This window comes from Vicia villosa, linkage group LG5 (genome assembly GCF_029867415.1).
Source record: "Vicia villosa cultivar HV-30 ecotype Madison, WI linkage group LG5, Vvil1.0, whole genome shotgun sequence".
NCBI classification, from domain to species: domain Eukaryota; kingdom Viridiplantae; phylum Streptophyta; class Magnoliopsida; order Fabales; family Fabaceae; genus Vicia; species Vicia villosa.
Genome location: NC_081184.1, coordinates 32,126,402 through 32,139,114, shown reverse-complemented (window position 1 = coordinate 32,139,114; position 12,713 = coordinate 32,126,402). Strand labels below are relative to the sequence as shown.

The 12,713-nt window shown below is 30.2% G+C and overlaps 1 protein-coding gene across 1 annotated transcript; it reads right to left on the bottom strand.

Moving 5' to 3' along the window:
• Nucleotides 1-2,232, bottom strand: LOC131606471 (cytochrome b5-like). The gene is made up of 3 exons (XM_058878693.1): nt 2,041-2,232; nt 566-632; nt 1-478 (listed from the first exon to the last, which is right to left on the bottom strand). Exons 1-3 carry the CDS (start codon nt 2,119-2,121, stop codon nt 228-230), a joined length of 399 nt encoding a protein of 132 aa, XP_058734676.1. The 5' UTR covers nt 2,122-2,232; the 3' UTR covers nt 1-227.
• Between the last annotated feature and the right edge of the window lie 10,481 nt (nt 2,233-12,713).

Genomic DNA, 12,713 nt, shown 5'->3' with positions numbered 1-12,713 from the left:
TTAAACTCCACCAGACCAAAACTTTATACTGTGAAAACTCCATAAAACTGTTCCGATTCCAGTACCATATGAACGACGGCGAAAGACAATATGGGGCTTTAACAGAAAAATTACAACGAAAAACAAAACAAGCACGGTATGATACTGCAAATTCTTTCAACAGTTAAAAATAACATATTTATTGCAAATGCGGCTAAAAATTTTAAGTCCTCTTGCGGATTAAATGATTATGTTGATTTGTTGTAGAAACGAATACCAACTGCAACGCCCAAGATGAACAAGGGAACTAGAAATTGGAGGATCTTGATGATGAAATCGGACGTCTTGTCCTGATTATAGTGAGGTTGCTTTGCAGGAGTGTACTCAACCTTAGAAGGGATGGTCGATGAATCAATGTCTCCGACATAAAAGTCGTCCAGCAACGATGTTGCGGTTATGCTGTGACCAACGTCGTCGAAATCATCGGATGCATCTTTCCCTGCAAACAGAAACACGGGTCGTTTTGAGTAAGATTACGAGGTTTGAATTGAATAATTAAGATTGTTTTAAAGACAATATCGGATACCTGTGGAAGACACTAAGACATCGTCGCCACCGGGGTGGTCCTCCAAGAACTTTGTCACATCATAAACCTGTTCCATAAACGATATGATATGGTAAAGGATAACGGAGCAGAAGCAACAACGCGGTATAATGTTTTTTAGTTTTGGTCTATCGACAGAGTAGCAATAACGATTAGAAACTCATGCACACAACTACAAAGTCTCGGGTTCGAACCCATGACAAATTCAAATAACCCTAAGATAAAAAAAAAATAATAAAAAAAAAAAACTTAACAGTGCAGTCAAAACATTCGAGTTTGAATTTCATTCATTGAAACCCTGTTTGAATAAACAACTTATTTTACCGCTTATTCTGTAAGCACTTATCATATAAAAAAGCTTATGTATAAGTTATTTCTATAGTAAAAAATAAAATAAAGTCAACCTGTTTTCATATAATCTATAAGTTGTGTTCATAAGTTATCCTAGGGAGCTTATAGAAATTAGCGGAAAACAAATTATGGACATGTCATAAACTATTTTCATAAGCTCTCCCAAACAGTCTCACAAATGTTTATGCCCATAGATAAACTCAAAAAAGTCAATCCAAACAGACCGTAAATCAATAAATTATAGCAGCATATGCAACTCGAAATAAGTCAATCACGAAGAATAAAAACAGGAAAATAAGCAAAGGTTTTTCGTGTTTACATATAGCACCGACATTTCAGATTGAAGGTGAGTTCAATATCCCCCAAATGTTAGCGTTTGATACTGACACATGTGGTTACATTCAACAGACCTTCATTTTTTTTCAAACTATTACCAGTGTCCATGCTTCGTGAATCAGCTTTTAACATAGTCGACTCGCCATATTAATTACATTAAGCTTTCAAATTCTACTTTTCCCCAATCATCACACATAACACGCCTTGTGATTCAATTTCAACCACAAGAAAACAATCACGAAATCTAATAAAAAAACCTAATCCAAATTCAATTTTCATATGCCTACAAATTGAAACCAACAAGCAACTCAAACACAGAACTTCGAAAAGAATCGAAAAACCTTAAACAATTAAATCAATCAACCAACTAGGGTTTAGTTTACTTTCAGCTACAACCAATCCTCTTGAAGCAAATCATCATCCTTCAAAACACAATTATTACTCTCACATCGCAGAAAATAACACTATGTGAAAATTCCACTAATCTACATAACTATAGAATCGCAATATCCGCTATTCGACAATAATTTACACTAAACAAACCATTCCACACAACAATCACAATTTGTTCAAATTCCATTACACTTCAAAATAACACAAATAGCATCAAAACATCATAATCCAATTTTTCAATCAAAACAAATCCAAATCCAAACCCTAACACAGATCTAACAACTCCAATCCTCAAACAAATATAGTTTACATCAAAAACATTCACATGCAATATGAATTTCAAAAGAGAAAAAATATATACAGAAAAACAGCATTACCTTGTTATGGATAACAAGCCAACAGTCCTTGGGAGTGTTATGCTTGGAGACTTCAGACAAAGTGAAGGTCTTGGCAGCCATTGTTGAGTGATGAGTGAAATTGAGAGTGTTTGAAGTAAAGAAGAACAAAAGGGTTGGTAGTTGGTGAGAATGTAAAGGAGAAACAAAAATGTGGTTGGTGTTGGTAATAGGCAGTTGTTGTAAGGTTTTTTTTTTTTTTTTTAAACTAATGTTTTGTCACCAACCTTTTCAACTTCTAGAAATTTCCTAAATTAATTTTAAATAAATATTAAAATCAAATAAAATAAAAAATATTTTTGATGATGTAAAATATTTTTGATGATGTAAAATATTTTTATACATTTATTTAAATAAATATTTTTTTTACATTTATTTAAATAAATATTAATAACTTTTGAGAGAAAATTTACGAGATCCTTCTGATTTGAGATATTAGTTTATGTAGTATATAAAAGATATTTGATTTACAATAAAATTAAATAATATTTTAAATATTTTTAAAATTAATTAAAAAATTATATTATTAAGTGATTGTATGAAGTTATTATAAAAATTATATAGTTGATCATAAAAAAGTATATATAAATTAAATTATTATCATTTTATTTGGAAATACCATTCTTTGAATTTAATAAAGTAAAAAAAAAAACTTTGTTCTAAAGAATTATCAATCAACGTTTATAAAAAAATTTATAAAAAAATAAAAAATGCTCTTTGACTGCAATAAAAGATTTCAAAATAATTATGTTATTCAATGCCTCTAATCTTTTTTAAAATAAATAATTTATATTTCAGATAAGGAATGAATCCTTTTGTTTTTAAATTTTTTAATAGATATTGATTGATTATTTATTTAAAACAAAAGAAAGGATTATATGTTTTTATTTTGTTATATTCTAAGAATGATATTTTTAAGTAAAATAGTTATAATTTAATTTATATACTTTTTATAATTAATTAAATAATTTTATAAATTAATTTATAAACGAATGTATTTGGCTTATATATTAAATAAGTTTGTATTTTTTAGATTCAAATTGTTTTGAATAAGTTTTGCTCTAGTCCTGTGCATATTATTCTTTTTAATATATTTTGCCCTTTATCAAAAAATATTAAATAAAAATATTAATTATTTATCATATTTTAACATTAAAATGTTTTTTATATAGTAGAGCTAATATGGGTATCTAATTCATAAAGAGCACTAAATATACTACATTAAATTTAAATGTTTATGTTACATGAACAAAATAATTATCAGTTGATATTTATATTTTAAAGTTTTTTTTACTATCAATTGATATTTGGCAATGACAACAAAATCTGACTTTGATCAAACTTGATTGAAACTATTCTGAATTTGACAAGTTTAAATTCTAACTTTGGAAAATAGGGGTGGAGGTGTTGATAGCCACCTAGCATCTACCCTCGCCCCCACTTGAACTACACAAATTTAGGCCTCAATTATAATTCCCTCGCATTTTCTGATTTCATTCTTTTGGACATAAGGAAGGAATTTGTTCGTAATAGACTAGGTATGTCTAATTTTAGATTCTCCGATTAATGGGTCTTTTTGTCTAACTCATCCCTTTTGTAATGTTTCCTTTTTTAATTTCAAGACTTCATTAAAAAAAACCCAAAATCATTAAGTTATATTTGTATTTATTAGTGTTATTACACATTTGATTTTTAAAGATAATATGTTGTTTGGATTATTTAATATTTTGAATTTTGTTTTTCTTATACAAGTTGTATAATCAATGGATGTTGAATATTTTTATTTAATATAATTATTAGTTTTTTATGCTAAAAACAAATAAAATATGAAGATTTAAATACATGAAATTTCGTTTTCCTTTGATAAAAAAACTATACTCCCTCCGTCTCACAATAGGTGTTCTCTATGAGATTTTCACACTTTTTAAGAAAATAATTAATTATGTTGATTTCAATAATAAAATGAGTCTCATTTACTAAAACAACCTTATTAATAATAGGTAGTGCACTACTTAAATAAATTAAAATACAATAAATAAAGGTAAGGTAATGGAAAAAAATAATAAATATCACATTAATGATTTAAATGGACAAATAATTTGCGACAAATAAAAATAGGAAAAAGGACACCTAATGTGAGCTAGAGGAAGTAGTTTTTAGTGGTAAGGAAACCGCCCCATTTGAGGGTGGGGTGGTATAGGATAGCGGAGGCAGAGTTGGTAATGTTGAAAATCTTCTTTACCCCGCTCTTTTCTGAACCTAACTAGTAACAAACCCGTGCGTTCGCACGGGTTCTGGTACGGGACGCGCATTTGATTCACATATATATTTTTTAATAGAAAAAAATTAAATTAAAAGTAATTAACATTTTGTGGAAAAAAATAAGAACAATTAACATTAAATTGTGTCTAAAAAAAATAAGGAACAAAATTGAAATCACCAAAATTAAATTGTGTCTAAATAGCCTTTTGTAACTTCACGTTCCGTTAATAATCAATATTTTTATCAGTAACTTCATGCTCCCATTAATATTTAATATTTTGCTCAGTAACTTCGTTCCCGTTAATTTCAAAATATTTTGATCAGTGACTTCATATTTCCGTTAATATTCAATATTTTGATCAATAACTTCGTCTTCATATTAATATTAAATATTTTAGTCAGTAACTTCAAGTTCACGTTAATATTCAATATTGTGATCAGTAACTTCATGTTCCCGTTAATTTTTAATATTGTGATCAGTAACTTCATGTTCCCGTTAATATTCAATATTTGAATCAGTAACTTCCGGTTCCCGTTAATATTTAATATTCTGATCAGTAACTTCATGTTCCCGTTAATATTCACTATTTTGATCAGTAACTTCATGTTCCTTTAATATTCAATATTTTAATCAGCAACTTTAGGTTCCCGTTAATATTCAATACTGTGATCAGTAACTTCATGTTCCCGTTAATATTCAATATTTTAATCAGTAACTTCAAGTTTCCGTTAATATTCAATATTGTGATCAGTAACTTCATGTCCCTGTTAATAAAAAATATTTTAATCAGTAACTTAGGTTCCCGTTAATATTCAATATTGTGATCGGTAACTTCATGTTCCCGTTAATATTCAATATTATGATAAGTAACTTCATGTTCCCGTTAATATTCAATATATATATTGTGATAAGTAACTTCATGTTCTTGTTAATAAAAAAATATTTTAATCAGTAACTTCAGGTTTCCGTTAATATTCAATATTGTTCAGTTAGACGAATTTGGATACATAATTTATTTTAAATAAAAATGTTAAAAAAAATAGAAAAAAGTTAGATAATTAATTGATTATTTCGTATATAAAAATATTTAGATCAATAATAGATTTTCTCCCGTATACCATTTATCGTATATAAAAATATTTAGATCAATAATAGATTTTCTTCCCCGTATACAAGCCTCATTTTTGTTTAGGTATCATTTACAAAAATATTTGAATCAATAGTAAATTTCGTATATAAAAATATTTAGGTCAATAGTAAATTATTTTCCCGTATACCATTATAGAATAAAAATATTTGGATCATAAATACCATTTTTCGTAAATAATAGATTTTTTTCCATATACAAATGTTATTTTTGTTTATGTGTCATTTACAAAAATATTTGTATCAATATCACATTTTCCTATATAAAAATATTTAGAAAATAATAGATTTTTTGGCCTATTCCATATTTTGGATAAAAAATATTTGAATCATAAATAACATTTTTCGTAAATAAAAATATTTAGATCAATAATAGATTTTTTTCTCGTATACAAACTTCATTTTTGTTTAGGTATCATTTACAAAAATATTTGGATCAATAGTAAATTTCGTATATAAAAATATTTAGATCAATAGTAGATTTTTTTTTCTGTATATCATTTTTAAATAAAATATATTTAGATCATAAATACCAATTTTCGTAAGTAATATAATTTTTCTGTATACAAATATTATTTTTATTTAGGTATCATTTACAAAAATATTTGGATCAATATTAAATTTTCGTATATAAAAATATTTAGATCAATAATAGATTTTTTAAATAAATTTTTCCTGTATATCATTTTTGACTAAAAAATATTTCGATCATGAATATCATTTTTCGTATATGAAAAATATATATCAATAATAAAATATTTTTTGTGGAAGAAAGAAGTGAGAAAGTGATGAAAGATAAAAAAAATAGAGAATGGAGAGAGATTTGATAAGTTTAATAAAATATAAGAGTTGTATTATTTTAATAATAAAATTAAGAACTTTTTGGTGCAAAGACCAAAAAACCACAATTTTAATGTGGTGGCAAAAAGCTAAATAAGGGTGTTTTTGACTTTTCCACAACCATTAATTTTCTTATATTATAGATTGATATGTGTTCTTTAATCTTATCTATATAAATTTGTATATTAAGCTAATTGAGTTGGTTTGTGGCAAATAATAACAAGACAAGTTATGAGACATTGATTTGAGTTTGGATAATATTAGTCTACAATTAAAAAAAGTTGATCTATAGACTATATACGTTAATAATAAAATTAGAATATTTTTTTTGTTATACATTTTGTAAAAAATGATAATATAGAACTTTTATTTTATTAAAAGATAAAAAAAACTATAAAAGAAATACTTGCTCTCTTCACCTGTAACAAAGATGTTCACAGAGCTGAAACTTTTAGGCTTTGTTTGCAAATTTGAAGGGGAGGTGAGGTGAGGGTTTTGAAAAATATGAAGAATTGAATGAAAAGAATAAAAAGATTTCGAGTATGAGGATTTTTGAAGATTTGATTTTATTCATAACACCAAAAACCTCATAAAATGAGGGAACTTAAAAATTGTATTGAATGGGGGTTTTGGAGGGCTTACATAAATTTTCCAAATATCTTTTAGGTTGTTATACTATTCTGAAAATTAAAAATTTGGTAATGATACTGACTATTTTATCACTCTAAACAAAATCATTTTTTCAAAAAATGTCAAATATTTTTCTATATTTGTTTAAAATTTTGTTTTTGGAAGTCTTCCCCTTCCCTTCCCTCCAAACTCGCAAACATAGCCTTAAAGATCACTACAACATGGTTTTTAAATAATTCTCTAGAATACCTTGCTGGTTGCATCTTTTGACAAAATCATGAGTGGAGATGATCGCTCCATTCTTATGTGCATGCATGAAATATTTTCAAGTGTACTCATTTACAAAGTTATGGAAATGGGCATTCATGAACCAGGCATTGTATAAAGGGAAAAATTTATATGGAAGGCTAATCTCAAGCATCATTGAAAAGAGTATCCTTATCAAGGATCTACATGCTCTAAATCACAAATAACTCCTTATTTTGTGTTCTGAGAGCTCTTTATTTTGTGTCTTTACATTCCTAATTTTATCCTAAGTTGATTTTTTATCTTTATTAATGAAATATATTTCCTTTATATTTTATCGTTAAGTCTCTTATTTTTACATGTTGTGTTAAATGTTATTTAGCAGTATACCTAGGATATCTAGGGATGACAAATGGACATGAGGCTTGACTTGGAGTAATATTTGGATGGGTGACCTTTTGAGAAGTTTTCTGAAAAGCATGTGAGTAATAAAGAGCCTCTCACCTCATGTGAGTTGGCCTCTCTTACCACCATAAATTGAAACACCCCCATGAAAGGGTCCTTCACTGTTGCGGGCATGCCCAAACCACCCTAATTGTCATAAACCTACTAAGACCTCTGAGTATCCTTACCCTTGTAGGGATACCATACACACCTGTACTTTTTGATCAGTACACTGACGCCCCCTGTGGGCCACACGTCATTCATTATAATCACATATGTATTGCTACCCTCCACTCTTATACCTAGTCATCCTCAGCCATGGTTAACAGAAGAGATCCATCCCCTACGTCGGAGGATACCAATGGTAAAGGTGAAGCCAATGCCTTGACGGAGATGCCTACTGCCATAGACAAATTATGCCATCAGAATTAAACCCTAGAGGATAACGTCCTCAATATCCGACAGCATCGTCTAAAGACCAGTCCCCTAAAGGAGATGAAAGTGTTGGATACCCAGTTGTTGGAACAAAATATGTTCACACTCCTTGGGTTTTGATGATAACAAAGTACCTAGAGAATAATAGAGAATACTAACATTTGTTTAAGTGTGTAGAATCATTAAGCTAGTAATTAACTAGGTTTTAACTCAGTTAAATGGCTTGTAAAAAAGAAGCATATAATTCATATTCTAATGGATCATAATTTGATTTGCAATTAGAACCTCAACGCCATATTGACTTAGCCTTTGATAAGCTGGAAACGTAGTACAATGCCTTTTGGTATGAACTTTATGCAAAAGCAGCTCTATCTTATCAACGACCAAAATTATGGAGAAAGTTAACTAAAGGTTTTAGCGCAAGTCTCAAGGTTGTGTGACACTATTTCATTAGTCTACTCCAACTTGCATATGGATGTCATACTTAAGAAAGACACAATGGATAAAGAGATTATTCAGAAGATAAAAATCCTAATTGTACCTACTTCAACGTCTCTCTCTTGGAAATCGCTTCTTCAATAAAGATACTTGTGCAAGCAAACTTCCAACATATCTTTTGTTTCCTCTATATAAGGAGCTAAAGATTCAAAAAAGTAACAAGAATACATACAACAAGTTAGAATAGGAACTATTTTGCTTTCTAAGCTTTCGTACATAGTTGTTGTATTGCACATAAATCTTTGCTTGTGTTGTATTCTCTATACTTCTGATTGTATATCAGGTACATCTTGTTTTAATCCTAAACAGTTTGTTTAGAATTTGTAAAAGTCTCAAACTGTGTGTTTCAGCAAGGAAGTCTCATACTAAGTGTTTGAGCAAGAAAGTCTCTTTTTGGTTAAATTGAGCAAGGAAGTAATGAGCTATGGGTTTATCAAGGAAGTCTCTTTCAGGTATGATTAAGCAAGGAAGTCATAAACAAGTCTGTTTAGGCAAGAAAGTCTCTTTTAGTTGTGACTAAGCAGGAAGTCTTGAACTGGTGTGTCTAAGAAAGTTGTATCAGGTTCTGATTATAGTGAAAAGCTCTTGTGTGACAAGGGGACTGGACTACTCTCGTTATAGAGGAACCATGATAATTTCTATGTGTGATTTACATATTGCTTCTACACTTTAAATTATTTTGTTGCTGCTTACTCTAGCTTAGAATCTGAACTTGGTTAGATTCAAAAGTTGTTGTTCTAAAAAGGAAAAAAGTTATCAGATACACAATTCAACCCCCTCTCTTGTGTATTTTTCTCACTTTTAGTTGGCATCAGAGCACGGTTTGTGCTTAACACTTAACAATGGTAGAGAAAAAGATTATGTATCGAAAATTATACTAGATGGGTAATATTGGTGATAGTCATATTACTGACACTGGTATTCCACATGATTATAGTGCTCCTAAAAAGAACCACTATTTTTCTAAACCACTTGCATTAAATGGTGATTCTAATCACTTTGAATGGTGGAATAGCAAGATGTCTACATGCATTATTGGGCTTGATGATGAGCTCTAGGAAAACCTTGAGAATGGCATTGGTATTCAAGTGAATGATGTGGAAATGGTTGTTGATAGAAAAGTTCTCACACCAACTCAAAAGAAAGTATGTAAAAAACACCACAGAGTAAGATGTATTATTGTTGATGCTTTACCTCACTCTGAGTACATAAAAATCATAGATATGTCAACTGCCAAGACTATCTTTAAATCATTATGTGCTACCTATGAAGGTAACCAGTATGTGAAAGAAGCTAAGGCCAGCCTTCTAGTTCACCTGTATGAACTATTCAAAATGAAGGATGATGAAGACATTAAAACCATGTTCTCTAGGTTTCAAATTCTTGTATCAGAACTTCAAGTTTTGAACAAGAGTTATACTTCTGCAGATCATGTCAAGAAGATTCAAAGGAGTCTTCCTGTGAGATTCACACCTACAGTAACAACTATTCAGGAGGTTAAAGACCTGAATACTCTAAGTCTTGAAAGTCTAATAAGTAACATTCAAATCCATGAAAGGGATTTGAATGGAGACGAGCATGTGAAGATGTCCAAACCACTAGCTTTAAAATCTGCTGTTGAGAAATCTAGTGGTAAAGCTTCTAGATCCTCAAGAGTCAGCAAATTAGAAGAAGCTTATGATGAAGGAGTCTATGATGATAACTCTAATGATGAGGAAATGGAATTTATCATTAAAATATTTCAACAACTTGCCAAAAGGAACAAGATTCTATGGTAGAATTAGTGGCTTTAGAGGCTCTAATTCCAGAGACAAAGAAGATGACCAAAAGATGTGCTACAACTGCAACAAGTTTGGCCACTTCAGATTTGATTATCCTAATCTATAGAAGGACAAGTCAGAGAAAGGAAGCTTCCAGAAGGACAACTTCTGAAATAGATTAAAGAAGAGTCTCATGGAAACATGGGATGAACTTGATAATGAAGAAAGTTTCTGACAAAGATGAAGGAGAAGCAAATCTCGCATTGATGGATCTCACATCATCCGATGCAGAATTTGAATCCTGCTCTAGTTCACAATCAGACGAAGAAGATAAGGTATTTTCTAACTTATCTTATTCTGATCTTATTTCCTTCATTCAAGACCTCATGAGTCATTACAAATACAAAGCAAGACATATGAAAAATCTTAAATAGAGATCATGATCTTTTGAAAGAAGAGTTAAAAATGTCTCAAGAAAAATTTAAATCTCTTGAAAAAGATCATAAGACTCTCTTGGATAAAGCTTCTGATAAAATAGTGGATAAGCATGAGGTGGCTCTTCAAAGCTTTATTCCAACACGTCTTGAAAGAACTAAACATGCTTCCATGATCTATGGAGTAAGTAAGAGCAAATGAGAAGGTTTAGGTTATAATGGACTCCAATGTTCAGCTTCTAAACAAACCCTCAGATAATTCTTCTTCAAGCAGTGCTCAAACAGTGCTAAAAACTTATTTTATGATTGCTTCTGATAAGGGAGAGAATTTGACCTGGGTAGAACCCAAGATTACTGATTCATAAGATCTGAATAAATCTGCACCTGAGACTTCAAAGTCAAAGAAGTCAGTTCTCAAGAATTAGCAATCAAAGGTTCAGATCAGATCAGAACCAAAGGTTCAAAACTCAAAAGTTCTGAGAAACCTAGAACCAATGACTTCCAAGTCAAAGATTTTGAAGAAACCAGAACCAATGACCTATGGACCAAATAATCTGAAGGGTGCATAAACTAAAGTCAAGTCTCATCCAAGACTAAACTCTTTTAAACAAAAAATTTGGATTGATCCTATGCATTACTATCAGGAAAAAGTACAAAAAAATAAAAAGTTTGTTAGAGCTTACACTAGATAACCAATAAGAGTATGGGTACATAAATTTGAGATTGTGTTTATTACAGGTATGCCTTAAGGGAGAAGCAAAGCAACAGTCATAGTACCTGTAGAGTGGCTGCTCACAACATATGATAGGAGAAAGGCATATGTTTCAAACTCAAACTCTAAAAGAGGAAGGAGGTGTGGGGTTTGAAGGAGGACAAAAAGGGAAGATCATTGGCAAGAGTACTATTGGTAATTCTTTAATCTCTATTAATAATGTTTGGCTTGTAGATGGAATCAAACATAACTTGCTGAGCATCAATCAATTTTGTGACAATGGTTATGATGTCTTGTTTGATAAGAACATATGCTTGGTCATTAATAAATCTGGCAAATCGGTTTTATTCAAAGGGAAGAGGAAAGGAAATGTTTACAAAGTTAATATTTATGAATTGGATAACCAAAAGGTAGTGTGCCTAATATCTGTGAGTGATGAGAAATGGGTCTGGCACATAAGGTTAGGTCATGCTAATTAGAGGTTAGTCTCTAAACTTTGCAAGCAAAAACTAGTTAAAGGGATGCCAGATCTTGATTATCACTCAGATGCTCTTTGTGGATCAATTCAAGTAGGAAAGATTAGCAAAACCTCTTTTAAATCTAAAAACATGGTCTCTACCTTTAGACCCCTAGAATTGCTCCACATTGATTTATTTGGTCCTGTTGGGACTGCCTCAATAAATAGAAAGAAGTATGGGTTAGTCATTGTTGATGATTACAGCAAATGAACTTGGGTTAAATTCCTTAAATCTAAAGATGAATCAAATGGAGTATTCGTATTTTGCATACAAGTACAATTTGAAAAGGAATTAAAGATCTTAAAAGTCAGAAGTGATCATGGTGGAGAGTTTGAAAATGAGCAATTTGAAATCTTTTGTCAAAAACATGGAATTTTCCATGCGTTCTCTTCTCCTAGAACTCCACATCAAAATGGGGTTGTATAGAGAAAGAACATATGCTTACAAGAAATGGCTAGAACCATGATCCACGAGAAATGTCTTCCAAAGTACTTGTGGGCATAAGCTGTTAATACCTCTTGTTATATTCAGAATCAGTTCTATACCAGACCAATTCTGAACAAAACATCATATGAGCTATTTAAAGGAAGAAAGCCAAGCATATCTTATTTCCATCAGTTTGGTTGTACTTGTTACATTGTGAACAACAAAGACTATTTGAGGAAATTCGATGCTAAAGCTCAAAAGAGTATCTTTTTAGGATACTCTAAATGCTCTAAAGCATAATAA

What these genes read in the sequence shown, in the direction of transcription:
- LOC131606471 (XM_058878693.1), bottom strand. Translation starts at nt 2,121, where the DNA reads ATGGCTGCCAAGACCTTCACTTTGTCTGAAGTCTCCAAGCATAACACT. An exon ending in GGCTTGTTATCCATAACAAG is followed by an intron (nt 633 to 2,040) that starts GTAATGCTGTTT and finishes TTTATGGAACAG; the next exon opens with GTTTATGATGTGACAAAGTT. An exon ending in TGTCTTAGTGTCTTCCACAG is followed by an intron (nt 479 to 565) that starts GTATCCGATATT and finishes TTCTGTTTGCAG; the next exon opens with GGAAAGATGCATCCGATGAT.